Genomic DNA, 25,624 nt, shown 5'->3' with positions numbered 1-25,624 from the left:
TGGTAACACATGATCAAAGGGAAATATTCCTGTTCCCTGGGTATGGTCAGACACTTTCCAGAGATCCTGGCTGTCCAGGAACTTTGTATTTATGTACTTGCCTTCTGCTGAATTCTGGGTGAGAGCAGAATCCTGCTGTTCTGGGGAAGCCAGAATGCCCTGCAGGTGGAAGTTCTGTCAGGAAGCAGCAGCTGGTTCAGGGCAAGTGCAGAGCTGGAGAGTGGAGGGAGCAGGAAGGCAGCAGCCGTTAGACACAGGATAATCCTGTACATCTCTTATCACACTCTTTCCTGAGTCACACAGTCTGTGGCAAAGTTCCCTTCCCACCACTCCGAGGGTGTGTTGCCCTTTGGCCCCTGTAGCTGTTAAATCCCTGACTCAGATGATGCAATCAGAAAATAGAAACGTTATTTGTAAATATCCCTGTGGTAACGAGCTGGGAACTGCGGGAACAAGCAGGGCAGCAATTGTCACAAGGAACATTTTAACCAGGCTCCCCCTCTGACAGAGGAGTTTGTAGGAGTGAAGAGGGAGTTCCTTGTTTTTCCAGCCAGTGTTTGATCCATTGAGATGTGTTCTCATTTAATAATGGATCGAGTGCCTGTGGAGTCACTTAACTCTTCAGTCTAAAGAAGGCAGATGCTGAAGCAATCCCAGTGTCCTGGGGTGGGGAGCAGCTGGGGGTGGCAGTGCCAGCCAGGGACAGCTCTGCCTTCCTTGGAGGCCCTGGGTGTTGCTGCTGGCACAGCTGGGCCTGGGCACAATGGGCTTTGTGTGCTGGCTGCCCTGCAGCCCCAAAAGGGTGAGCAAATACCACTACTTCCACTAAAAGCACTGCACACAGCACTGCCCACTCACAGTGACCTCATGGCACGGGAGCTGTCAGTAAGCAAGGAAGGGCACAGCGTGTGGGAGTGGAGGAGCTACTTCAGGCTCTGCATTTGTGAGCATCCATTTTGTGAGGATCCTTCAGATTTCACTCCTGGAAAGCAAAAAGTGATGGCTGACAACAAATCAGTCTCCAGACTCTGGGTATGATAACCATACAGAATGCTGAAAACAAGTGTAACATTGTCTACCAGGAAACAACACCCCTATCTCAGGAATCTTCCACTTCACTGAGGTCAGGTACTCAGAAAAAGCATCCAGGGGATGAAAAGAAATAAAAAATTAAAGAATGATGTAAAGACAATGACACTGGTGCCCTCACAGGGTTAGGCTGGGTAAGGAGCAGGCTGCCACTGACACTGGTACCCAGCAGCTCAAGGCGAGCAGAGGTGTCACCCACTGCACTTGCATTCCTGGGACTGGAGAACGTGGATCGATATTTCACAGGATTGAAGTGAACATAAGGTTCTGGGTTTCTCTGGTCAAAGTCTCCACATTTAAAATTCAGCATGTGTTTGTTCTCTCGGGGGAGGGTTGGACCAGGATAACAGGAACAGGTGGTTATTTCTGGAGGACTGAAAATAAAGTAAAATCTCCCTGTAAAACTCCAACTGACGTTCTATAAAGCACTTATGGAAATCTGAGCAGGTTTTAGTCCCTTTCGTAAGAGGAAAGCCTGGTATTTTAGCTTGGCCTCGAAAGTGATTTGTCTTCTTGGGGCCACAATGGCTGCTCAGGCAGGATTGGGTTTCCCTCTCTTGGATTGCTTTGTTTTTTGGGGACACAGAGTGTGAAGCGCCAGCTCTCACATGGGGCAGCACTTGGGCAGTGAGAGACACAAGCTGATGTGGAAGGGAAAACAAATTGTCTGATGTGGAAAAGCAGAGCCACTGGGAATGTGTGCAGACTGTGCTGCTTCACCTGGGACACTACTACAGTTTCAAAAGTCAAAGCACAGTTACTGTGTCTGCAAAATGTAACCCTGGATGTTTCACTGCCATTCCATTGAGAGCTGTCACTATCAGAATCATCATGATGCAAACCTGCAATGATCAGGGATGCACACCTTCAGTTTAGTAGAAATGTAGGAATTCTGTGAGGATGCTCCTACCCACGCAATTCTCATGTACAATGTGTGTTATGTGCAACAGCTTCTTGATATTTCCCCAGTCAACAGAAAATTGACAACTGAAGATGGAAACAATTCCCTGGTAACTCAGACACATGGAGCTGATCAGAAGTAGTGAGTTTGTGGCAATTCCTTGAGCACACAGAGCTGGGAGTGCTGGTGTGTTCTCCTGGCATGGATCAGTGCCAAGTCCCAGTGCCCAGCAGAAGCTCAGCACAGCTCCTGCAAGTTCATCTCCTGGAAAGGCACCAACCCTGCTCAGTTCTGTGCTTCCAGCGTGGGCTATGCACAGTTGTAGCACACTGGGCATTAAAACTGCCAGGTGACTCTCAACATGGAACCCGGTGTTTCTGTTTCCATACCACAGGACTTCAGTAGGAATGGAGCTGTTATTGTGAGGACAATATGGAAAATGTAACCTCAGAAATATTTATTCATTTCCTGGAAGCTGAAGTTTTCTTGTCTTCTAACTGCCCTTGTGACCATTCTGCTTTCAAACTCAGTTTTGCAACTGTGACCGCTCTTGGGTCCCTGGATACAAACTCATGCTTTCAGATTTGGACTTAAAAGCAAACATTAACTTCATGGCACTGATACATGCCATGATACAGTTCTGGTTTCATGAGCATTTCACATCCCCATGTATGATCTTAAGAATCCTTGAAAGCAAACCCAGCTCGTTTGTGAAGCAAAGAGTGAAAGAGTAAGCACTAGTGTCATACACATTCATTAATTCATATTAATTAAAGTTCTGCTTCTCCAGAAGTGACTCCAGCGATTGCTTCACACATATGAGCACAGGTTTCCCTAAATGAGCAATGGCCCCATGACCCTGAGCAGTGCTGGAGGAAAATTCTGCAGTCACTTTGTCACATGCCATTGCTGAGCCTGGAAACACTGGCCTTCAGTTCTAGGAATCCACAGTAGGGAACATCACCTGGTGCTCCCCGGGATGCAGTGGCTGCCCCGGGATGGCCCTGACAGGACACCAGGTGCCACCAAAGCCACTCCATCGCTGCCCTCTGCAGCTGGACAGGGAGGAGAACACAACAAAAGCTCATGGGTGGAGATAAGGAATTTCTACATTTGAAATGGTCGACACAGTTAATTAGCCTGGAGCACACGGGTCCCAAAGAGCCGTCAATACCTTTTCAGTCGTGTTTTAACAAGGTTGTTTTTAGAAGAGGAAATTATCTGCTCTTCTAAAGATTTGTTTCTGACTCATATATATTTCATACCAGGTTTCTCATTCCTTTATTTCTCCTTCAAGTCCCTGTGACACCGCAGAGGCTCAGGGGGTGTGTCCGGCTGCTGCACACCTGATGGGCTCTGTTCTGGCCACAGCACCGCGCAGTCCCGGATCGCTCCGGGCAAATCTCTGCGAGCGGGGATTTGTCCCCTCCCTGGCGTCCTGGTCTGGCAGGCAGGGACAGGGACAGGGACAGGGACAGGGACAGGGACAGGGACAGGGACAGGGACAGGGGCAGGCAGGGACTGGGACAGGGACAGGGACAGGGACAGGGACAGGGACAGGGACAGGGACAGGGACAGGGGCTGGGGCAGGGGCAGGGACAGGGACAGGGACAGGGATAGGGATAGGGACAGGGATAGGGACAGGAACATGGACAGGCACAGGCACAGGGACAGGGATAGGGACAGGAACAGGGGCAGGGATAGGGATAGGGACAGGAACAGGAACAGGGGCACTCCGGGGCAGCCGGGCAGCTCTGCCCCGCCCGGGCCCGGCCCCGGTCCGTCCCGCGGGGGCGGGCGGAGGAGCCGGGGCCGCGGGGCCCGGGCGGGGCGGTCCTGCCCGGTCCTGCCCCGCCGCGGCTCTGCCCCCCCGGGGATGATGCCGGTTATTTATTGCGCTGCCCAGCACGGGCTGTCCCCAGCGCTCGGTGTCCCCTTTCAGCGGCGGCCGCGTGTCCTTGAAGCGGCGGCGGCGGCGGCGGCTCCCCGGGGGCTGCGGCGCTCACGGACACTCGCCCGCCGCCCGGAGCCTCCCTGGCACATGCAGCACGGAGACGAGGCACTTCTCCTCTGATCCTGCTGATCCCAGCCCGGGTTCCCCCTTTCCTAGGCACCGCTCTGTTCTGGGAACAACGGGGAGAACTCTGCCCGGTGAGTAACCACTGCCTGTTCCCAAACCTTTCCCACCGTGACCAAGAGACATTCCCACACCAGAATGGTGACTTGCTCGTGGCCATCCCTTACAAGTTCTTTTTTGATCTCTAAGACAGTCAGCGACTTTTAAATTTCACTTGGCTGCCCTTGCTCTGTGGACTGAGGAATGGTTCTCTCCCAAGACGACTCCCAAGTGTCACTTCTGAACAGTTTGCAGATGCTGTCCTGTGGTCAGAGCCATGGTTCTGGTACAGGAAATCCACTGCAGGAGGTTCAGTAACATAACCCTGCTGAAATGGCACAGGAGCTGTCCTCCTCCTTTTGTACTGCACTAGAGCTGGAGAAAGCAATTTCTGCCTGCATTGGAGCTATGGAAAAAATAACTTTAAAATATCTGGAGGACACAGGCAGTTGTCTAGACCAGCATTTTCAGACAGGCCTCTGGTATGAGGCACCTCATCTCAGTTACCTTTAACACTGATTTGGCTTTTTGGGAATCCTACACATGTAATTCTCTCTCCCAAGCAAGAGTAAAGCACCACTCAATAAAAACATTTATTGATTCAGAAGCAACCTTTACAGTGGGATTATTTGCATGTTCTCATCTGGAGTAATGGTACAACCATGAAGAACAATCTCAAGTGGTTTTGCTCCACACTCTTACTGAGTGCTTTCCCTTTTCCACCCCAGGGAATGCATTCCCTGTCATACATGCACTATTTAAATCAGTGAATCATCTGCCTTCCTTCACAGATGCCCTCAGAACATGTCTGATTGGACAAATCTGTGGTATGTCTGGTAAGTTGGCTTTTAATCTTCCTCACCCAGAACCATTTGGAAGTTTTTATGAGCAGGACTTGGAGCAAGGCAGTGGAAACGCTTGTCTCAGGCAGGATCAGGAAAGGGTTTCTCTGTTTGCAGAGGAATGGACTGGATGAGGCCAGGGGAGATTGGGTGTCAGGTGGGGACCAGCATTCACTGAGGGCTGTGTCATCTTTCCCTTCTGAGCGCACTGGGGTTGAACTCCAGGGCTTGTTTATTCTTCCTAAATAGCCAGAGCCTTGCTGGCCATTGGCTCTTGGCACAGGGCAGCTTCCAGCAGGGATTTGCTGGGCCCATGCTGGGCTCATTCCCTTCTATGGGACAGGGACTGTCACCCTCTGCTGAGCTTCCCCTCGGAGCTCCAGCACGTCCTGCTGGGAGGGGAGACTGGGACAAGAGAGAGAATTCCCAACAGGATTCATCTCCTACCTCACACCTGGTGTAGGTGCCCTGACATCGTTTTCATAGTTTGCATTCTGTCCATACATCGGCTTTGGTGGCAGCACACAGAGGGAGTTGATTACTTCACATCCTTCAGTCTGCTGCAACTTTTGTTGATACACAAAGCTGTTTAAAAAGACACAGTTACCAAAAATAGATCGAGAAGGCTTCTAAAAGCCTCCACGAGAAGAGGGAGTTGGATTGAGAAACTGAGAGGTGGGAAGGTGGAGTCTCAGTGGAGAGGGGAACCTGAAACACAAGTATATCAGTCTAGGTACATTGTAAATTATTAAATTATAGACTTCCTTAAGCAATAGCTACAGATAGAATTGTGTTTTCAAGGCATAAGCATAATTTAACATCATATCATTTCCATCCTCATTTATAAAGAGAGGCCCTAGACTTGTGGAAGTTTGTGCTTGTATTTCCCTCCAAGTACAAACCCTCTCTTGCTGTGGAAAGCAGAGCCATTCTCCCTGCACAGAAGCTGAAAATGACCCAAAATAGTGAAATGTTACAGCACCTGTGAGCCAGAACGGGTTGTACTTATGGGCAGCAGTTCTTCAACTTGTGATTGAGTGTTTGTGATCCACCTTCCTAATCCAGGATCCAGCACCCATTCAGAACTAAATCAAGGAGGCTCGGCGGATCTTCCAACCATTTCAAGTGAAATTATATTCTGGTTCAGAAGTAGTGAAACAGCAGCAGTGATGATGGTCTTTCCCCTGTTTCAGGCTGATCTTGCTGATGGTGTTCCTGCTCCTGCTCTGTGGGGTCTCAGCGAGCTGTGTCAAGTTCTGCTGCCGGAAGAAAAGGCTCCCAGTGGAGACCTTCCCTCGGCACCCTTGTGACCTGGCAGTGATTGGCATCGACAGTGACAGCACTGCCCACAGCACAGTGACCTGTGAGTACCCTGGGAGTCCCCTGCTCCACGGAGCACTGCTCCTGAACCTGGGCCTGCAGGAACAGGAATTCTCAGTGAGCTCCCAGAACAACTTCCAGCCCCACGGGGTGGGCACAAGAGGTGAAGGGAGGGATCAGGGTGACAGTGAGTGACACTGAAGACCAGGAGTGAGAGCTTTAGTATACAGTGCCTTTGTTCTGAAAACACAAAAATCAGTAATTTCCTGGAAAAAAAGCAGGATTAGCCCTTTATATATCAGTTTCCCACACAGGTGTTTAATTTTTATTTTTAATTCTTTTTCTTCACAGCATACAGCTCATGGCAGTACCCTCCAAGTGTCCAGATTCCCTTGGTATTTGTGGATATGGATAAGAACACTGTGTCCCCTCCTGCTTACAGCCTCTATGCCATGGACCTGCCACCTTCCTATGATGAAGCTGTTCAAATGGGAAAGCAAGTGGCACGGACAAACCAGAAACTTGATGAAATCCCTGAACAGGTGACACCACGTGGGCTGAATCCCAGCCAGTCCCCACCTGACACAATCAACAGAGATCCAGCAAGACAGGAAAATTCAGAAGATTCAGAAGATGCCACATAAGAACAGCCACAGGTCTGACTCAGTTCAGATGGGGAGAAAAGTAAGGGAAGGACTGTAAGAGTTAAAGAAGACACAAAGAGTTTGGGTTTATAAGTAGGTTATGATGGAAAGATATTTCTTTTCATGCCCTTGTAATGCTCTGTCAGAAGAAATGTTTTCTGTGACTGCTGTAATCCCCTGGTAAAGATTCTTCAAGGATATGAAATGAGGTAAAAGGGCAGCAGTTTAAAAATGCCTGTAAAAGTGGGACGTGAATGAATGTTCATCTTCTGATAAAAAAAAATGTTCCTTGTGTCCAGCAATAAAAAAGGTTAGGAGAATTTTGCCACCTTGGGAATACACACTCAGAACAGCACAAACAGGAAGCTGTTGTACTAGAACAGAAGCTTCCCAAGCTGGAATTGAAGGGGGAATCCCAGCAAGTGACACTGAACAGCCTCTGTAGTTTCTCTTCTTTTGAGAACACAACTGCCCAGGAAACTGCTGAGGACAAAGTGCTGCACAGTGGCTCATGTTCCTCACGGAGCAGGAAGATGCCAGGACAGGAGAGTGTGGAGGGAAATGCTTTGTGTGGTTTCACACCTGCACAAAGGGAATGAGGCAGATGAGACACGACACTTCTGTGGTGGTGGTGGTCATGAGACCACATGGGATTGTTTTTCAGCTTCTATAAATCTCTCAATTTCTATTTTCAAGATGTGTTGCCTTGTGGGTGGGTTCCCTTTGCTATTTATTTTTTCCAGACAAACTACACATTAATTCCAAGGAGACACTTGCACATATGGTTTGGTATTATTGATGTGTTTCAAATATTCATCAAATATTTCAAAGGTGCCTTTATTTTTTGTGATCTGCTGAGGTGTCAGAGTCTCAGGCAGCACAGGAAAGAAAAATCACAGGTTCCTGGAAGCTTTTACCAGTTCAGAACATGGACAAGCTCAGGAATGAGCAGGGTGACACAAAACATGCTTGTGCTGAGCCATCCAGAATAAGTTAAAGATACAAATACCACAGTATGAGCTGGGCAAAAGTTCAAAGAAAATACTCTTAGGATGGTTCTAAATGAAGGACTGATAGAGGGATAACTGCTGAGCATCATTTTAGAACTGGGAGCTCGGAGCTGATTACAGCAGTAGCAGCACAGACAAAAATATGGACTCCAGAGGCAGGGATTTAATGCCAGCTCTTTCCCTTGCCCTTCCATATTCCAAATGGTCCAAATTTTGTCCACTTCTGAGCAGTGATTTTCTCTGAATCCACTTTAGCAAGGTGCTAATCTGGCTGCTTTAAGAACATGAGCAATTGCCAGGGGGGCTCATTGCTCTGGGTAAGAGCAGCAAGCAAAGCCTGAGCGCTCGGTGCTATTAGTGAATGTAGCATAAATTTAGGTGTCTGTCATTAACAGGCAGTAGAAGTGGTGGGCACAAAAGCCTGCACAGCTTTTAGAAGACTGTTATTCTCTGACAACCATTACTGCAAGAACTGCCCTGGAAATGAGCACTAATGATTTCAAAATGAAGATCTCTGCCAGCCACAGGCCCAAGATGCTGCTGCAGAGTCGTGTGTGAGCTGTCCATGAGTCTGGCTCCCCAGGGAAGGGTCTCTTCTATATTTAACTTGCATGTAACTTACTATGAGAGTTGACTGGTGCAACAAATCTGCTTCTCCTGTGTCTCCTCTCTGTCATCCTTCATTATATTTCTCCTGTTTTATTCTTTCCTCTGCTTTTCTTATCTGTGTCAAGATGGAGGCTGGGTGTAAGCCAGGGTAACTATTGGATGTCTCTGGCTGGAAGGGCAATATATGGCCAGTTCTGGATGTCTCCAAGTCATAAATACAGCAGATGTATTTTTATTTATTGAACTTTTCCACAGCATCCAGAACGAAGCCGGAAGGAAGAAGAAGGAATTAGTGCTGGAGGGAAATGGCTGAGCGCTCACTCACAAACAGAGACGGGAACGGAAAGCCAGGCGAGTGAAAGAATCGCGACTGACACAAGAGGGCAGTCCCTGCCTGCCGGCTGCGCTCAGAGCATCCCCACGGCCCGGCTGCGGGAGCTCCCACTGCCCTGCCCGGCTCCTGCCGCCGCGGCACCCGCGGGTCCGTCCGTCCGGGCACAGGGGATGCAAAACCCAGGAAAACCCCAAATACCTGTGACTTCCTGGGAATAAGAACATGATCTTGTGTTTCCTTTCTAGCACAAGGAAAAGTCTTGTGTTCTGCCCAGGCTCTCGCCTTGTACCGTAGTTCATTAATTCAGAAATTGTTAACAGCAATTACTGCCCCAGTCCGCCCTCAGGAACACAGACTTCCCTCTGCACACCCAAAGCAGCTCAGTTCGCTGTGTAACCTTCACAGTTAGGAAATTATTAAGGCCTTTCTTGTGAGTGGCCTTCTCCAGAGCCTGCTAAGGCTGATGCCGTGATGGAGTCCTTCTTGCAATGGAGGGTTGAAGAGATCCCTCATCTCTACACAGCTTCTGTTTCATGGAACAGTTTAGAACTTCACAGTGTTGGAACCTGCAGTTCTCTATCACTTTGCTTGGAATTGGTCAGTGGATGCAAAAGTTATTAGTTGCGAATTCAGAAGTTATCAGTGAATTCAGAAGTTATTAGTTGGGTATGCAGCGTGGAAGGAGGGAAAGCAGGACATTGTGGGGAAGCAGGAATTTGTGATTCCAAAACCTCGCTTCCAGAAGAAACCAGTTTTAAAAAGAACATTTGGGGGGAGGTTGGTGCTACAGCAGAGTATAGGCTTGGCCTGATGCAGGATCTAAGAATTCTGATTTGTCAGACTGGTGGGTTTCACCATCACTAAATTTATTCAAGTCTGATTATATCCACACAAGCCTTGTGACATCTCTAAGGGAAAAGCCCCTCTCTGTAATTACCCAAAGTGCATTTTAATTGTGATTTCTATTTGATCCTCAGTTTGGCACTGTTCAGCATGCAATTTTTCTTCTCTCATTTGTTCAAAATGATCATTTTGTCAGTTATTTTCTGCTGTTCTTTGCTGGCTGTGTGAAAGAGCCTGTGCTGGGGAGATGGACTGCCGAGGCTGGAGCCTCCATCACTCTCCTCTCTCACACATGCACTCAGCACGAGCACTTGTGCTCAGAAAGAAAATGCAGACATGGAAGTAAATTTTCTCAATAATTCATGGGCTTTATAGCCCAGAGCAAATTATACCTTGGCTCTGTCATGAAGCTCAGGCTGCAAATCCCTTTATAGCCAAGCTCGTTAACAATATAAGTAAAGTGGTACCTCTAGAATGGCTTTGATAATTGATGCATTATAATCTTTGGAGAGTATTTAGTGGTAAACCTGCAGCATCCAGATTGAGGCATCAGTGGGGTCTGGAGAGAGGAAAAGTCAGAGAAAAAACATTTCTTTGTTTGCCTTGCAGTTGCCTTTGTCTGCCTCAAACAGCTCAGGATTGGTTCTTTGTTTTCTAACTCATTTTGTCCTTATCAGCTGCAGTTTTTGAGGGAAAAGGATCACTGCTGCTGCCAGTATGGATGAGTGGGACACTGGGACACGTGCAAAACCTGCTCATTTATGGAACAAAATATCTCTGCTACAACCACTCTTCATACTCTTGGCTGTCTCCTGGTTCTGATCCTAATCCTCTTTACCTGTTGTAAATCTTTTTGCTTAGGGAGACACTGACTAATTTTGCTGCAAGTAGCAGAGGTTCTTTCCTTCACCCACAATTAAAATTCCAACTGTGAGAGAAGCCTTGAAATCCTTTTCAGCGCAGATGATGAAAACAAAGTATCACAGGGGAATTGTGCTCTAAAAACTGGAGAAGACAATAAATGTTTTATGAAATTCTACATCCTAAGGTCAAACTCAATGCACAAAAAAGGCTTAGGTGCAAACCCACATTGCTGGTAAAACATTTTGTTCTGGTCAGTCAAAATTTAGAATATAAAATGCCAGCATTGCTCTCTTTTATCTTACTGGAAGGAAAAAGGGGCCTGTAGAAAAGAATGCAGACTTTCAAAGATATTTCAATTTTTTTTTTTAATAATGAAGCTCACCTTGGGCACTTGGTGAAAGGAGAAAATCAATTTCTATTTCAGACTTAGAAATGTATGTGCAAACCTGAATCTGTATTAAAGTGCTTAATTTTTACTCATTTTTTTTACTCTGCTTTCCCAAGTAGATCAAAAACAAAACAAAAGAGAAGAGCCTGATGTCGAGCTCTTATTTGTGCATTGTTTTTTCTTTCCATGCTAGGAGCTTATGGCATAACTACTTCACTCCACAAGTGAGGAAGTGCAGTCTTGAGGTCCAAGTACTGGCCTGGGAAACCCACTTTGGTGACTTTTCTGCCACAGACTTCCCACATGACCCTGGTCTGTGGAACAGGGACTGTAGCACTGCCTTTTCTTGCACAGAATTTGGGGGATGAATACATTGAGCGTGGGCTGCGCTGTCACATTGAAATACAGGTACAGTCAGAGCATGATGAACTTTGTGTGGGACATGAAGTGCAGGAAAAAACCTCCCCACTCCCTCCCCCTCTTAAGGGGCAAATCTGGAGAAGAAACTTGGGCAAAGTGTGAGATTTAGAAACAGCTCCTGGACTTCAGGTGCCTCATCACAACATTCCTAACTAGGGCAAGGCGCTGGGGCAGAGGAGCAAGGTTTGCTGAGCTCCTCGGGGCTGGGAAGTTTCTTTCCCCAAAACCCCTGCCAGGCTGTCAGAGAGCCCGGGCCGCTGTGCTGAAGGTGGGAGAAGCTGCTGTGCCCCGCACATAAGGTCACCCCGGCTGGGTTTGAAGGCAATCGAGCTGCGATTAGCCGGCAAAGCAGACGGCCATAAAAATAAACACCCCGTGTGTGTTTGAGAACGCTTCCTCCGCCCTTGGCTGAGCTACCTGCTCCCGGCAGATGGGGGAAGTGAGCCGGAGTGGCCCCGGTGAAGGTCGCCTGGGCAGACTGCAAGGCCAACACACAGAGCAGCAATTACATTCAGTGAGGTTATTTGGAAGGGGAAAATACGTGGTATGGTTTTATTCCTTATTTATTTCGCATTTAGACTTTCCCCTCTTGATAAAAGGCCCACAGTACCTGCTGTAAAATACTGACTTTCAAATGGCTCAGGCCATCTGGGAAATAAAAAAGCGTATGTTTGATTATTTTCCACTGTAATAATGAGGAAAAATCGGTGATAATGACTAGGGTTATCTCTTGATCAAGAAACGTCCTGGAGTGTGACAGACTCCAGCTCTACCACAGATATCCTGGGCATCCAGATAGGTTTCAATGTCTCTGCTTCTATTTTCCATTGGTAAACAATTCCAGGATCCAGAGGTTGGAAGGGACCTTCGGACATCCCCTAGTCCAGCCCCTGCTGCTCACTGGGGCCAGCCAGAGCAGCTTACCCTGCCCACTGTGGCTCTGAATTCTCCAAGCATGCAGATCTCACTGCCCCTCTGGGCAACCTGTTCTACTGTCTGACCTCCCTTACGGTGAAAATAGGACATTTTGGATTGTTGGAGTGGAATTTCCTGTATTTGGGATTATTCCTACTGCTTCTTACCATGCAAGATGGTGCCCAGTGAGAAAAGTCTGCCTCTGCCTTCTTTATCCTTTCCCCCCAGGTATTTATAGATCCCTCCTGTATCACCTCATCCTGAGGCCAAAGACTCCCAGCTTGCTCATCCTTCCCTCATACGTCAGACGCTTCGATGCCTTAATCATCCAAATATTTAACTCCAACTTGTCTAAATCACCCAGGAATTTCCCCTGAATTCTAGTGTGCTGTTTAATGCTTCCTCCTGCCTGTGCAATAAGGAGCTGCAGAAAGCAGAGCGTGAAGTCCCCCGTGGATGGCCGTCCCTGAGCCTCTCCCCTGGCTGGCGGCGGTGCCACCTGGGCACAGGGGGACTGCAGGGCTGGCACTGCCATTGCATCACCTCCCATCCCGCAGCCAGGGAGGCTGTGACACCACCGGCTGTGACACCTCCGGCTGTGACAGCGGCCACCTCGGCGTGGCCCCAGGGGAAGGGGAGTGCCAAGGTGAAACCAGAAATCAGAGGAAGATGAATCTCCCCTCTCTCCCCTGCTCTACACCAACTGTTTAATCAGAAGTGGATGAGCTGCTGGAACAGGAAAAAGAAATGTAACCTTCCTCCTGCTTTGCACGGGGCTTTGGGGTGGAAGGTGCTACAGAAATACTCCTCCTTTGGGAGACCACGCTTCAGAAGCACAGGAAATTGCCTGGATTTAAAAAAGGAACACAAGGAATAATGCTTTTCCAGGCCAGAGAAGGACAAGAGATTTCCCTTCCTTTCTCTAGTTTATCACATTGCCACCAACAAAAAAAAACGTATTTCATCAGAGCTTGGCCTTGCTCCCCCAGGTTTCAATCAAAATGGTTATTGATGAAAAATCGTAAGAGAATTGTAGCTAGAGACACTGCAAACCCACTGCTCAGTGCTATGCCAGAATAATTGCAACAAAGATTCAAAGTTTCTTATTGCTTCCTACCTCTTGATTTCCTAACACATCCCACTGTTTTAGGTACAAAATCTCCAAGATTCAATCAAAGTTCAAGATATCAGGTAACACACATTAATGTAATTAGACAGCACAACAAAATCAGGATAATTACAGCATCTATGGAATTAGTTTGGCGACTTCTTAATCCATTTATAATTATAAATCATGAAAGTGCAAGTGTGTACACGTGTCTAATCAACTGGTGGCTGTCACACCCAGCCCTTCTTCCCGTCCCCTTCCATTTTTGTGATCAGGCCTGCTCCTTTCAGGCTCCTTGGTGCCTCTTCCCTTTTGTAACTCTGTGCAGCCATTTACCCATGGACCTGTGGCTAATCCTGATACCCAGATTGGCTCCTCTGAGTCTGAAACAACATTCAGAGAAATGAAACTAAAATAAAGGGAGTTTCTCATCCATCTGGAGATGGGGGATGGAAGAGGCAACTGCTAGGTCCAAAAATCAGATTGTTCTTTATGACATGAGTCCCAAAACACAGGTGTGGATGTAGAAGGGTCTTTCTTCAAATCTGCATGTCTGAGTTCTAGTGATTCACATCTAAAGCTGTGGCTGCATATTCTTGAATTCAGGGAAGGCTCCAGTATAAAATCTCTGGCACAGGAAGTTCAGCTTCCTCTCCAGATTTCCTTCCTCCACCTCCTTATATGCAGAACAGCAGGGAACTCTCTTTGGCCTTGCCAGTGCAAGTGCAAACTCTCAGGACTGCAGAGAGTTTGAGTTTATGGCCAACACCTTCAGCTCAAGGGTTCAAGGGAGGCAGCACAGACCAGTGGCTCTTGGTGACAACATTTAATCCCAAAATATCCTCACCTGCTGAGCTGTGTTTGGTACCTGCACGTGAAGCAAACACAACCAACAAGGGTGACACTCTCAGTGACATTCAAACCATTTGCACGGTCAAATTCTTACTGATGACAGTGAGCATCAATCAATGGCAGAAATTCAGCCATCATGTGACTTTGCTACAATTACAAAGTAAGAAAAACTGTGGAAAAGCAGGTTTGGATCCAGTCAATGCCTAAACTATCACTAATTATACCAGGCTAATTTCACTTCCTAGGTTTTTATCTAGGCTTTGGTGCCCTTTAAAAACAGCTTGCTAGACTTCAGGCCAAGGGTCAGGCAGTTCAATTGCCCAGTTTGAGCCTCAAACCAAATCAGGAAAAACGTGATCAGCATTACAGCTAGAAGTTGATGTGAAGTTTGCTGAAAGAATGGCAACATCTGAGCATGGCACAACATTAGAGACCCCTGAGCTACGTCTGTAGGAACAGCAGCTGTGGATCTGTGTGCAGAGATCCTCACCAGCATCCCAGAAGCAAAGTGCCATGGAGTGGGGCTCTCACCAGGGCTAAACTGAAATATGGCATGGCACTGATGCAGCTCACAATGCTTCCAGTTCTGGAATCTGCCTGTGGGGCTCTCACTGGGATGTGGCTCTGCTGCCAGTTCACAGTGCACATATTCCCTACAGGAATTCTCTGCAGGTGTACCAAACCCAGCAGGCTGTGCTTGCAGAGCATGACTAAGCTCCACCAGGCGGAGGTTACTCCATCCCCAGTCTCTCTCCTGAACAGAACGTGCCACACTGGGGAAGGAACAGAGGCACACCTGCCCCAGTGCCTTCACAGCAGAGCTGGAGCAGCCACACACAGAGTGCACTGAGAGGGGAGAGCACCCGCACGGCCCAGCCCCTCCAGGACAGCCCCAGGACTGCTCTGGGCAGCGGGACAGGAACAGGACAGGGGCTCTGCCACCCCCTGCATGGAGTCTCTGCTCCCCACTCACCTCTGACTGCCAGGCAGAAATTCACACCTGGCTTTAGCAAGTGCAGAATAACCTCGGGCGGCCCATGCAGAAAGAGCAGAACACTGCCCTTGGCTCCTCTCTGCCGGCTCTCCCAGGAGACACGTGCTGCCAACGTCCAGCTGGGCTGGGAACATGCCACCATCTGAAAGCACAGACAGGGGAGTCAGCTCAGTGCCACTGCCAGACTGGGGAGTCACCTCAGTGCCATCTCACAGAGGAATCACCTCAGTGCCATCACACAGAGGAGTCACCTCAGTGCCATCACACAGAGGAGTCACCTCAGTGCCACCGCAGCGGGCTGCCTGGGCAGCAGGAAGGGGTTAAAACCCACCAGTCACCTGCTACTTCATACAAGAAAATGGAAAAGAGTCCTTGAGTTTCAGTCACATCCAGCTGCTCAAAGTGAGAGATTAATAAATAATAAATAGGAGTAGCATCAATTACAAATGCCAAAGGGGGATGATGTCTCTGGATGCATTTCTGCTGACTGGTGCATATTAGGAAACCACAGAGTGCTTTTAGCTTTGACTCCAACATTAATTTTGGCAACGGAAAGAGGTTTTATTAAAAGTACTGAAAATGTCATTCATCTTCATTTGTATTACATTTGTTACAAGGATTTAAACCCCAATACGGAACTATGGGGACAAGAAAAAATTGAAATTGACTCATCTGATCATAAAAATAAATGGAACTCTAAACATACTTTAAGTAGTAAAAAGTACATTTGGGTATTATATTTCTAATACTGGAAGGTGGTACTGATATGAACTGTTTTTCATGGTTTGTTTTTTCTCTAAGGTGTTATTTTTGAATCCCTTACAAATGAAATTATTTGTAGGTATGCTATAATGGTAGCCCATAATCCATAGGGGGAAATTAAATAAAAGGTGGAAATGTGAAGAATTGAAACCAACCAATTATTTTAAAATATTAAATTCAAAGGAAATGAAACTATTCTTTGAAGTACTACCCAGCAATCTAAGAGGTTCAAAATCCTGCTGTAAGTCCATTTACATAAAATTGTCTTTTTGCCTATTTTAGTTAAGTGCTGAACAGTACATTGATATTGCTGGATCTTTTCTAGGATGTTCCCAAGCTGAGGTTAGTAGGGAATTTAAATTACTTGCAATCTAGGACCCCTAACCTGAAATCCAGATTTTTCCACTGCAAACGTAAAATTTGCAAAGTGAAAAAAAAAAAAAAAAAATCTGATGCAAATCCCTATTGGCATTACTGTGGAGGGAATCACAAAAGTCCAGTGACCTTTCTGCTTTATGGGATTGGCACAACCCCACCAGAAATGGAAGAGCACAAATCCATCCCAACACACGTTGGCAACTCTGGGGCTTGGTGCTGAGCTTTTGGAGGTGAGAAATGGGCATTTCATGTTGCTCCTAGTGAAATATAAAAGCTGATTTCCAGCTGTGACAGTTCTTGAGTAAATGTCTTTAATCAAGGACCACATCTCAACACACAATAATCACCAACAAGTAGGTTTTATTCTCAATTCTGAAACTGGATTGTTCAGTGAGTGAAAAGTTAAAGATTTTTAGAGAACAACAGGTTTTTATGGGTTTTCTTCCTAATTCTGTGATTGTTCATGATAATGTTATCACTGGGGAAAGGGGTGGTTTATGTTACTTTGAGTATCTATTTTTAAATGTATTTCTTGACTCTTTGCAACTTCTTAGTCCAGACTTGTTTGTGTTTTAACGTTTATAAAAATATTTTCCATCACAATTATTTCTTCAATAAATATTTTGGCTTGACTAAGCAAAACTATACATGTAGAGGGGCTTATTTTTTTCCACCATATGTAATTGACTTTGTATAAAAACTAAATTTTGTGTGCTGATTATTTACTACAACCTTCATTCATTCAGACTCTGAAAATCCAATTGTGTTGGCTTTTGTTAGTTCTCTTGAGCAGTGGCTAGAGAGATGTCACACTCCATATGAGTTTTGTTTTACTGCTTGGAAACATGGATTTTATAACATGTTCTCTGTAACAGATCCTTCCAAGGAAGGGTTTCACAGAATTGCTGACAAATGGTCTGAGATTTGGGATATTTACTGTAACAGAACCCAGAGGTCACAGCAAAGTTCTCTTTTTTGTAAATTTAGAACCCAGTCCAGCCCCTTGCTTGAAGGACATGAGTAGAACGTGGCTGTAAGTTCTTTCATCCTGAGCAGCAACTGAACTGTGTTTTGCTTGGTCCCAGCACATTTTCCCAAATAAATACTTATTTGTGGAGTATGGGATGTAACTATCACTGAACCTACACATTTTATTACCTACTGCAATTCAATTAATGCCTACTGAACTTTCCAACCTTCTCTACGGCAATTAGGCTTTAACTTCAAAGGGATTCTCCAAGGACAGTGGTACAAATCCCCTGACCATGAATATTTTTGTTTTATAACTGCATCTTTGTTTTCTGGATTCTAGAATCTTGCAGTGGCACTGAAGTTCTCCTTCAGCTGCAGGCCAGGCTCTTGGAGAGAACAGAAATGGTTGGAAGCAGCTCCCCCAGGACACACACCTGTGCCCACTTTCCCACACTGCTCTGTCAAGGATGGAAGAACGGGAAGGAAGCTCCATGGGAATCTGACACACAGCAAGGTGAGCAAATTCTCTCTTGTCTTTGAAGGTATTTCAAACTTCACCACAGGTCTGGTGTGTCTGACATAATGGAAAATTTAGTAGCTAGGCTGAATTCTCAATGTGGATTCTAAACTCCAAGCACCTCCTGGGTCCCAGTTGTTTTTCTGTTTGTTGCTCAATGAACCCCTCGAGGAAAGTCCCTTTAAATGGGGAAATATGAGGCTTTAAATGGGGAAATACGAGACTTTAAGCTTTTATTCAAACTGCTTGATCAGCCTTCATGCAACCCAAATATTACCTACTTAAAGGAAGACCTGCATGTGTGCAATTGCTTGGGTGTGTTTATAGATGTGTGTAAACACACAACGCAGAATCTGATTTCTCAGATGATTATAACAATTCCCTTTGTTGTTATTTTATTGTTTTCCAAGAGCCACAAAGGACTTTTAAAAGCCAAGCTACAGCTTGGCTTTTAAAGGTACAGCAAAAATGTCAACTCACAATAAATACCTGAGCACAAAGGTAAACCAGAATAATCCTCAGCACATGGAAAAGAGCTCTGACACAATTCTGATTCTAGAAAAGAAAACCCTCAAAGCTATTCTTCTGGCTCTCTCAAGATGGATTTGTATAAACAGAATGAAAACAAAGGAGAATTGGTGTTCAGTAAGTGCATGAGTATGCTCAGACCAACCTTGAGACACCCGTCTATGCTTCAAAGTTGGAAGATGAAAAAAAAGTTCAGAACAGAGCACTCCCAGCAGAGAAGTTTTGTGTTTCGTTGAATAAGTATCCACATAAATTACAAATTCTGTATTTGTATGACAGTACAAAATCAGGTGTTGACTGTGAGGAACAGTAGATCCAGGTTCAAGCAACCCAAACATTTCATCTCCCTTCTTTCCATAAAGTGCTGGGTGTTGGTGGCTGAAGAATTTCACATCACTCTGCATCAGCTTCCTACATTTAAGACAGCAGTATTTGTATTATTTTGGCTTTGGAAAATGCTACAAGTTCTGCCAAACACAGGAACTAGGAATAAATTTGTATTATTGTTGAAGTGAGAGATACCTGTGGCACTGATTTTTTTAAACGGGTCACAAGTGAATAGGAGCAAGGTTTTTCACTGGAAATGAAAGCACCTCCAGGCATAATTTGTGAGAAAACAAGATTAGAACTTGTGAGAAAACAGGACTAGAGATAATGCCTTTTTAAGGACATGGAGCCCAGTGTGTCCTGCTCCAATTTTGCCTCTGTTGAGGACAAAATATTCCAAGACAATCACATAAAAGACATGATTATAACATTCCCAGGAACACATCCAGGAAAGCTCTGAGCCTTCACAACTCTGCTACTTCCCTTACACAGCAATTAATTTTTCCAAGGGATTTTGAAGTGACTTCCAAAATCTCTCAACAATTCTGAATTAACTGTCCTTGAACCCATTTCACACATAACCCATCCTGACCCTCACCATAAGAATGGAATTCAGGAATTCCATGACTGTATCAGTTATCAACTCAGGTGTTGGATGGACTTTGCTATTTGACACGAAGACTCTCAGAACCAGTTCTCCTTACCTTAAAACCTTGTCAATTATATTCTCTGCAGACTAACACAGTTTTGCTAATTTTATGCCATGTTCTCAGAAGTGTTTAAAATAACTCTTTTGTTCCATAATAATAGGGAAACTGAAAGAAACTGTGAGAATGCAGAATGTAACTAAGGAGACTGAGCTACTCCTACTTTTTGCTCTGCTTGGCCCCACTGAGGATTTCTATTCAGTTTGCTTTTACTTATTTATTTTCTCTAATGAATGATCTTGATATTCTGCTACCTGGGTCCTTCCTCAGAAGGTAGCAGTGATGATTGTCATCCAATTGTTAAAGAAGTGGCAAATAACAGCAGGCTGGAACAGCTCTGAATCAAGTTTTAAAAAATAAAACAATGGTAAAAAAAAGGAGTTCTGAATAGATTCAGGACTGAAGCACAGCTGAAGTTTAGACATTGTCTAAGCTTCCTTTAATTTTGGTGCAATGTCAGGAGAAATGAGAGTTCTGCTTTTCTTTAGGGACCAAATGGAGAACTTCAAACTAATTCAAAATCACGTGAGTGTCTCCTTGGCTCTCTCCAGGGTTCAAAGAATGCACTCTGCAGCCATCAAGGGACACAAAGGCAGACAAAATGTTATGGAATTTCTGGAATTCTGGAATATGAGGTGGAGTTTTGAGTTGGTCTGAGGTAACAAAGCAAGGAGGCAAAACATAATTATTTATTACTTCAGCAGTATTCTTATACTATTTGAGGAGCTTTGCCATTTTGAGAAGTGCTGATTTTTTGTAGAAAGCATAATTTATACCTGTTTGGTGACAGTTATTCTGTCAGAGACAAGGAGCATCTTGATTTACCATAAGAATAATGCAATATTTTCAGTAAATTTTGATTATAACAATGGTATTTGTATGCAAAAATTAATTACTTTAAGAAGTGAAACTGCCCAAAGCTTCACCTAACCCTGGATGCTCCCTACAAAGGGGTTAATGTCAGATGATTGAGAAAAAGGTGCAAGAAATTTTGCAATGGAGAACTATGGAGCAACCTTTCTACAGAGAGGTTTTCTGTAGCTCTAACCCAGGACCAAAACTCTAACTTCAACCTGGACTAACAAAAAACCATTACAATTTGTTTTATTCATTATCGATACCATATCTTCAAGTATTCACAGGTATTTTCAGCTAAACTTTTAGTTATAACAATATTTTTGCAGTTTATAGAAACAGATAAACTTATGTCTGGTAAATCCACTTAAATCTGGTGTTTTGCACATTCATCCACTGAACAGGGCAAACTATGGCAGTTCATGGATCCATGTGAAAATTTTGGATTAAAAATGAAAAAGAAATTTAAAAAAAACCCCTAAAGATAATGCCTGTGCAGCAGCTTCCAGCACAGGATTATATGAGGACAGCAGAATAAACCACCTTGTTGCACACAGCAGTATGGGATTCTTCTGCCAGGTTTTAAAATGCAGCAAAACTGATTTGTCCAGGGAGATTTACAAACCAAACCAAAACCCACCCAGCCCACCTGGAACAACCTCCCCTCTGCAAAGAACCATTTCCAAGCCCCAGGATCCCTCCCCACGACAGCAGTGTAGGTGTCCATCAATCAAACTTCTCACTGCAGAGTAAGATGCAGTTAAGTCACTGGAACAGAAACAGGAGCTATTGCAACAGTTGTATTCTTACAAAAGAATAGGTGTGGTGAAAGCATTGGCTGTGTGTAAATGTGTTATAAACACTTCTGACTGATCCACTTTCCTTACCCAAATTCCATGGATTTGAAGACATGGCAGAGCACAGACCTGTGGACAGAAATTCCCTTTAGCTGTCATGAAACAGGGAATGCATAAAAATTAGAATGGAAGAAAAAAAAATAGAGAGTCCTAGGAGAGGATAAGATCTGAATGTATATTTTATTAAAAAAACCCAAAAGAAGACCAAACCATGTTTATTTATTAGAATTGCACCACTGGTAAAAGCATGTAAAAGAAATCTAAAGAGGAAAAGCAGTATGATAAGATATCTGTATGATAAGAATGTGCAATGGGAAAAAAAAGCATGCATTAGTTTAAAATTATATCATTTATAATTATGTAATTTATGATATAATTCACACTGCAACTGTTTTAGTCTAATAACAAAATCTCAATGCAGCTATTTTCTCAAAGAAGCAAAATGTGATTTACTATTTGCTATCAATCTCAGAATGTTATTTTTGTTCACTACACAGATTTTTTTGTATGATCCAGTGCTGGCTGAAAATTTTCCACAAAATCTCATAAGATTGAGAATTTTTCCTTTGTAAAACAAGGCCTTTTTAAAAATCTTTTATGCATAGTACCTTTTTTGCCTAATGTATTTAGTGGTCATTCTTTTCCACATAAATGGGGTACTCCCACAAGGATATTTTAATCTCTGCTAAGTCTAAAAGCAATCTCTAACTAAAAAGAATTTTTTAAAAACCAACATGCAACTTGCCTACTATAAATCGCACTTAGATTTAATAACTAAAATATTGTGTGTAACTGCTTTTGAAATCTGTAGGCAACTTTGCAAATATCTAATAAACTTGTGGTGTTTCTTAAGCACTTAGATTTAATCAGTATTTTCCAGCTGGGGATGCTGGATGAATCTCTAGCCTCAAGAACATTGACATCCCCATCTGCATACAATGTGGTTCCACAGATTTTAACAGGATAATTCCTGTCCACATTTCAGGGGTGGAACAGAACTTTCCCCATGGTTACTGGAAAGAATATTAGCAATTTGGGACATTAATTCAAGAATAATTTATTTTAGTGTCACTAAATTTCGTATTTTGTTATTTGTAAATCTCAAGGTGATGAATTAAAGCTTTAGTGCATCATAAAAGTTATTTAAAAATAAACATTTGATCATCATAAATCAAAGGCTTAACCACGCCAGGATCTAATAGTTTTTCATAACAGACAACCTGAATAATAGCCAATCCACTTTCCTACTGTTTAAATGGCAAACCTGCCCTTTCTTTTACTAATTAAAGGTAACCACACCTCCCTTCAGAAGGCATGACAGAAGGAACTGGTTTACATTCTAGGGAAGCAAGAAAGTACTAGGGGAAGAGTTTGCAGAAGAAATATTGGCCTCATTAACCTTTTTTGTTTGTTTTTTGTTGTGTTTGTGAGGTTTTTGTGTGTTGTGGGGTCTTTTGTTTATTTTATTACAGTGTATTCATGCTGGATAGGTTTTAATTGAAAATTGGCTATAATGCTGCGGGTTGTTTTACTTTTATTATGAACCTATTTTGGTTGCCAAGTAATCTCACATTTTAGCAAGGTATAAACAAATATTTGGAAAAAAACCCAGATTTCGATCTGTGATGGGAAGAAAGTGATGCAATACTGTATCTCTACTTACTTTTCAATATTAATTAGGGTTTCAGTATGAGTTCTGGTGGGAAATTATTCCATTTTGGTAACATCTCTCCTGCCTGATTTACGTGAGGTCTGCAAGACAGAAATTGCAAATTTAATGCTTCCTTATTATTTTTTTCCTACTTTCTCTTTCATGCAAACCCTTCCAGTGCAATGATGGAGGCTGTGAGGAGAATATGAAAAGAATGCTCTGGAAACTTTGGCTGTGTGGAGTACCTTTATAAGCCAAGCTGGAAAAAAAAAAAAAAAAAAAAAAGTTCTAAGCTACAGAATTGCTATTTGTCAAGTTCCTGAGGGAAACAACACAGAATCACAGATTTGTGAGGGTTGGAAGGGCTCTCTGGAGATCACCCTGGCCAAGGCATGGTCACCTGGAGCAGATTAAATAGGAGGAGTGTCCAGGTAGGTTTGGGGTGGCTCCAGAAAGAGGGACTCCATGCCCAGCTGCTCCCTGCCACCCTCATGGAAAGAAGCTCTTCCTCATGCTGAGGAGGAACTTCTGGTTTAGTTTACAGCCATTGCTCCTCGTCCTGTGGCTGGGCACCGCTGACGAGTCTGGCACTCTGCCCTGACATCCCTTGGAGATATTTTTATTCATTAACGAGATCCCTCCTCAGTCTTCCCTTCCCAGACTAACCAGGCCCAGCTCCCGCAGTCTCTCCTATAAGAAGATATTTATTGCTTGCCAGCCTCTTGTGAGCAGCATGTAAGGCCTGTGGCCCTTCCCGCTCGGCAGCCCGGAGCGCTCCCATTTAACGTGATGTGGAGGCTCTGCCTCTCCCAGCCCTCAGCTTAAACGCCATTTGTGGGTTCACTCTCGTGTCTTTTTGTCCCCATCCGGCTCTTTCGGACTTGTTTTGGGGCGGCCGCGGGGCCCCTCACGCCGCCCGCCCTCGCCCTTTGTTCGCTGAGGGGAGGGAGCGCGCGGGAGCGCGGGCGGGAGGCGGGGAGCGCGCGGCCGCCGCCCGCGTACGGGGCCGAAGGGCGTTGCCCGCGCGGGAGCGCGCACCGCGAGGCGCCCGGGAGCGCGCACCGCCCGCCCTCCCTCCCGGCCGCGCTGGGCGGGTGCCCGGTGGAGGCGGCGGAGCCTCCGGTGAGGCTCGCGGCGGCCGGGGCGGCGGAGCCTCCGGTGAGGGTCGGCGGGGAGCGGCGGGGCCGCGCGGGGCCGGGGCGGGGTGGGAGCCGAGCCGGGGTTTCCCGGGCGGGCAGCACGGGCGGGGCGGAGGGAGGAGGGGAAGGAGGGAGGTTCGCCGCGCCCAGGCTGCCGCTGCCCGATGGCTGCGGGGAGCTGAGCGGGCTGAGGAGGAGTCGAGACCCAGCGACACCCCCTCCCCCGCGGATCCCTCCTTCCCGCTCGGCGCTGCCGCCTTCCCCGGGACCCGCCGGGGCGCATCGCGGGCGGCTCCCCCGCTCCTCCTCCGCCGCCTCCTCCTCCTCCTCCGCCCCCCTTCCCTCCCCAGGCCGGCGGGACGCGGGCAGGACCGCGGGCGGCGGACGGACCGGCCCGGTTCATGAGCAGCGGCCGGGAGGGCAGGTAACCGTGTGAGGGGTGCGGGGAGGGCGGGGGTCCCTCAGAACGCGTTTCCCGCCCGCCGAGCCCCGGCCGGCCCCACCCCGGGGCCATCTTCCCTCGGCTCCCCCTCAGCCCCGCTCCTTCCCCTCCCCCGCGCTTCCTCCTCCTGCAGCACTTCTCCTTTCCCTCTCCTTTCCTGCCTCGTCCTCCCCTTCCGCCGCCGCACCGGGGGCCCCCCGGGCCGCCGCCTGCTCATCGCCCCCGTTCTCGGCGACCCTCGGTATGGCGGGGTTGGAAATAGCCCCCCTCCCCCGCTCTTCCCACCTCCTCGGGGCTCCAGCTTCCCCTAAAAAAGAAGTGTGTTTGTAGCTGGAGGAGGAGGGGAAAAAGGTGGGGGTGGGACTGATTCCCTCTCGAAGGCTTCCAGGCGAAAAGGGAGGAGACCTCGGATATTGCGGGGTTCCATTTTTAATTATAATTACGCTGTAGTGGTCCCTGCTAGACGGTCTTGGGGTCTTGTCTTAAGCCACAAAAGGCGAGTTCCCGAGCGATCCAGCCGGCAGAGGGAATATTTGGAGAGAGATTCGAAGGGGAGGAGGAAAAAAAAGAAAAAAAAAAAAAAAAAGCAATGGTGTGGCTGCTGTAATGGTGGAAAACTGATTAAGAGGAGCCGGGGGTGAGACAAACAGGGTAAGGCTGCTTCCAGCACCCCCAGCCAGCCGAGGGCTCGCAGATGGGGCTCATGCTGGGTGTGCTGGGCGAGGGAGGGGTAGGGAAGGTTTTGTTCTCGTTAGAACCGGAACCGAGGATGGATTCAAACCGCATATTTGTTCCCCCATGTATTACGGTGCTGCATATTTTTGTGTGCCCGTAGCAGCGATAACGAAGATCATGGAGGGTGTTTGCTACAACAGAAAGATGGAATTTTCTCCTTGGAAATGTTGTTTAAAATATTGCTTAAATTCTGAGCTTTTTATCGAAAGGATTTCAGCATTATTTTTTTTTTATCCGTGCAAGGGATATTGAACGTGTAGGGTTTTTAATCCTACAGCTTTGCAGGGAACGAAGATGTATAAAGCCTTGCATGTAAATATGAAAGAGATGAGGCGTTTTATTAACAAAAAAATCTTGTCTAGAAGAAAATCAGAATGATGTAGAGGTTGTTATAAGATGTCAATTTATCATTCCTGAAGATGAACTGAAATTTTAACGAATGTGATATTTCATTATTCTCTAACAAAGTCACGGCTGGGACTCGTTTTAAACCAGGCATCCTTTC

At 45.9% G+C, this 25,624-nt stretch overlaps 2 protein-coding genes and 1 long non-coding RNA gene across 27 annotated transcripts in view; 2 read left to right on the top strand and 1 right to left on the bottom strand.

Annotated features, from left to right (window-relative positions):
• Positions 1-86: 86 nt before the first annotated feature.
• On the bottom strand, positions 87-24,716 carry LOC115497990 (uncharacterized). 4 transcript variants are annotated; one of them, XR_005982334.2, is made up of 5 exons: positions 24,670-24,716; positions 22,816-22,904; positions 21,183-21,221; positions 15,229-15,391; positions 87-213 (listed from the first exon to the last, which is right to left on the bottom strand). It is a non-coding gene; the product is annotated as an uncharacterized lncRNA (long non-coding RNA). The 4 variants fall into 4 exon arrangements; XR_003963534.4 differs by lacking the exon at positions 87-213 and adding an exon at positions 4,678-6,364; XR_005982333.2 differs by lacking the exon at positions 87-213 and adding an exon at positions 4,678-5,533.
• Positions 3,767-7,232, top strand: TMEM52 (transmembrane protein 52). The gene is made up of 4 exons (XM_002193789.6): positions 3,767-4,141; positions 4,898-4,942; positions 6,142-6,311; positions 6,620-7,232. Exons 2-4 carry the CDS (start codon positions 4,911-4,913, stop codon positions 6,910-6,912), a joined length of 495 nt encoding a protein of 164 aa, XP_002193825.4. The 5' UTR covers positions 3,767-4,141; positions 4,898-4,910; the 3' UTR covers positions 6,913-7,232.
• The window catches only part of GNB1 (G protein subunit beta 1), a 34,808-nt gene continuing 33,003 nt past the window's right edge, over positions 23,820-25,624 (top strand). For 3 of the 22 annotated variants that reach the window (XM_030289152.4, XM_012570415.5, XM_041720352.2), the window contains exon 1: positions 23,820-23,961. The gene's annotated coding sequence lies outside the window, so the exon portion shown is untranslated. Of the gene's footprint in view, positions 23,962-24,046; positions 24,367-24,454; positions 24,626-24,690; positions 25,036-25,624 lie in introns of those variants that run through there. The other 19 variants (XM_012570416.5, XM_012570411.5, XM_030289150.4 and 16 more) reach the window with 16 other exon arrangements.

Source organism: Taeniopygia guttata, chromosome 21 (genome assembly GCF_048771995.1).
Source record: "Taeniopygia guttata chromosome 21, bTaeGut7.mat, whole genome shotgun sequence".
NCBI classification, from domain to species: domain Eukaryota; kingdom Metazoa; phylum Chordata; class Aves; order Passeriformes; family Estrildidae; genus Taeniopygia; species Taeniopygia guttata.
This window is presented reverse-complemented; position numbering and strand designations above follow the sequence as displayed.

What these genes read in the sequence shown, in the direction of transcription:
- TMEM52 (XM_002193789.6), top strand. Translation starts at nt 4,911, where the DNA reads ATGTCTGATTGGACAAATCTGTGGTATGTCTG. An exon ending in ACAAATCTGTGGTATGTCTG is followed by an intron (nt 4,943 to 6,141) that starts GTAAGTTGGCTT and finishes CCCCTGTTTCAG; the next exon opens with GCTGATCTTGCTGATGGTGT. An exon ending in TGCCCACAGCACAGTGACCT is followed by an intron (nt 6,312 to 6,619) that starts GTGAGTACCCTG and finishes TTTTCTTCACAG; the next exon opens with CATACAGCTCATGGCAGTAC.